The sequence below is a fragment of the Eimeria maxima genome, genomic scaffold (assembly GCF_000499605.1).
Source record: "Eimeria maxima Weybridge genomic scaffold, Emw_scaff454, whole genome shotgun sequence".
Lineage (NCBI taxonomy): Eukaryota > Apicomplexa > Conoidasida > Eucoccidiorida > Eimeriidae > Eimeria > Eimeria maxima.
In genome coordinates this window covers 1-2,500 of record NW_013566516.1, presented here as the reverse complement: position 1 = coordinate 2,500, position 2,500 = coordinate 1, and the positions used below count along the sequence as shown (strand labels likewise).

General features: G+C 42.2%; 1 protein-coding gene across 1 annotated transcript; it reads left to right on the top strand.

Annotated features, from left to right (window-relative positions):
- Positions 1-456: 456 nt before the first annotated feature.
- Positions 457-1,585, top strand: EMWEY_00033730 (hypothetical protein; the record flags this gene model as incomplete). The annotated part of the gene is made up of 2 exons (XM_013481886.1): positions 457-951; positions 1,178-1,585. The coding sequence occupies 2 exons, from the start codon at positions 457-459 to the stop codon at positions 1,583-1,585; spliced, it is 903 nt and encodes a 300-aa protein (XP_013337340.1).
- Positions 1,586-2,500: the final 915 nt, after the last annotated feature.

The window sequence follows — 2,500 nt, the reverse complement described above, 5'->3', positions numbered from 1 at the left end:
GCTGCAGTGTCTTGCATAGTTCTTATTCTTAATAATTATCCTTTGTGTCTTCTATTAATACACTAAGAAGCATTAAGTGCGGGCAGCAGCAGCAGCAGCAACAGCAGCAGCGGCAACAGCGGCAGCAGCAGCAGCAGCAGCAATAGAACCAACAACAGTGTCACCATCAACAGCAACAAAAGCAGCAGCAGCAGCTGCTGCTGCTGCTGCTGCAAGGGATTGTGACACCCAGGGCCTTGTCTCCCTTGTGGGGTGTATATGCAGCAGATGAGTCTGCTGCTGCTCACGCAGCGGGGGCCCCGCTCTCTTGCTGCACTAGGGCCCTGGACCCCTTTTAGGGGCCCCTTGGGGGCCCCCATAGGTTATACCCTTGGTCCCTTACCCCTGGGGGCCCCTCTGGGCCCCCTTCCCTTGGGGGCCCCGTTGGGCACCCCTCTGGGGCCTTATAGAAGGGGTATGGGGGCCCCCACCACGGGGCCCCCCAAAGGAGGAGACATTTTGCGCGATTTGCTGCTGCCTGCAGCAGATGCTTCCTTGCTGCACTGCAGCAGTAGTAGTAATAGTAGTAGTAGTGTTGGCAACAGCAGCAGCAACAGCAGCAGCAGCAGCAGCGACAGCTGCTGCTGGGGAGGCATCAATTGGGGTGTCCCTGGTGTAGGTATTGCTGCTGCTGCCTCGCTGCAGCAGCTGACAGCAGCAGCAGCAGCAACAGCAGCAGCAGCAACAGCAGCAGCAGGAACGCGCACTCCTTGTCGTCTTTTTGCTGCCTCTGCTGCTAGAAATTCTCTTACAACTGCAGACCCCGCAGCAGCAGCAGCAGCAACAGCAGCAGCAGCAACAGCAGCAGCAGATGCAGCTGCTGCACCTGCTGCTGCTGCTGCAGGGCCCTCATTTGCTGTTGCTAGACAGAAGCTGCAGCAGCAGCTGCTGCAGCATGCAGGAGACTATTGGGTAATTATATTTATATAAATAATAAATAATAAATAATAAATAATAAATAATAAATAATAAATAATAAATAATAAATAATATTTATATTAATATTATATTCTTTGTGTGTGTCTTGCTGTTGCTGTTGCTGCTATTTCTGGTGTTGCTGCTATTTCTGCTGTTGCTGCTGTTGCTGCTGTTGCTGCTGTTGCTGCTGCTGCTGCTGCTGCTGCTGCTGCTGCTGCAGATGCTGAGCAAAGGGAGACTAAGTCTTCTTGTGTCTCTTTCTTCTATATGGGGATATTTAGCAGCAAATCAGGCAGGTGTATCGATAGCAGCAGCAGGAGCAGCAGCAGGAGGTATTGTTGCTGCTGGACTACAACAACCACTAACAGCAGCAGCAACAACAACAACAACAGCAGCAGCAGCAGCAGCAGCAGCGCCTCTTGCTGCTCTATTTGTTGGTGTCTTGTTAACTTCTGCTGCAGCAAATTCTTTGAATCAAATCATCGAGAGACACCTCGATGCTAATATGGATAGAACTAAGATCAGGTACCCAGCAGCAGCAGCAGCAGCAGCAGCAGCAGCAGTAGCAGTAGCAGTAGTGTGTGTATTTGTGGTGTCTCCTTCAGGCCTCTTCCTAGTGGCCGTTTAGGTGTCTCCTCTGCTGTCTCCTTTGCTGCTGCCTCTGGGGTGTCTGGTCTGCTGCTGCTGCAGTCTTGCTTCCCTCAATCTGCTGCTGCTGCTGTTGCTGCTGCTGCTATTACCTTATATGCTGGGGTGTATACGCCGCTCAAGACACGCACACCCTACTGTACCCATGTGGGGGCCCTCGTGGGGGCCCTCCCTCTTATTATAGGATGGACTGCAGCAGGGGTCTGTCTCCTTTTATTGTCTCCTTTTTTGTCTCCTTTTTTGTCTCCTTTTTTGTCTCCTTATTATAATTAATTATAATTAATTAATTATAAATAATTAATTATTATTATTTATAATTAATAAATTAATTAATTAATTAATTAATTATGCTATAAATATAAATAAATATAAATAAATAAATATAAATAAATAAATATAAATAAATAAATATAAATAGAGTAAATAAATAAATAAATAAATAAAATAAATAAATAAATAAATAAAATAAATATGTGTGTGTGTGTGTATGCATGCATGCATGCATGCAGGGTAGTATAGATTCATGGGGCTGTATATTATTATTTTTTCTTCAATATTGTTGGCAATTTCCTCATTTTTTTTCTTTTTTTTTTTTATATAAAAAAGAATATAAATATAATTCTTTTCTTTTCTTTGGTTCTCCTTCTTATGGAGGAATTAATCAATTAATTCTTCTTTCTTGTAGATATACAGCTATTCTTTTCTTATTACCTATAGTAAGTATTATATATAATTTATTTAATTAATTAATTAATTAATTAATTAATTAATTATTTATTTATTTATTTAATTAATTCTTCTTTCTTGTAGATATACAGCTCTTCTTTTCTTATTGCCTATAGTAAGTATTATATATAATTTATTTAATTAATTAATTAATTAATTAATTAATTAA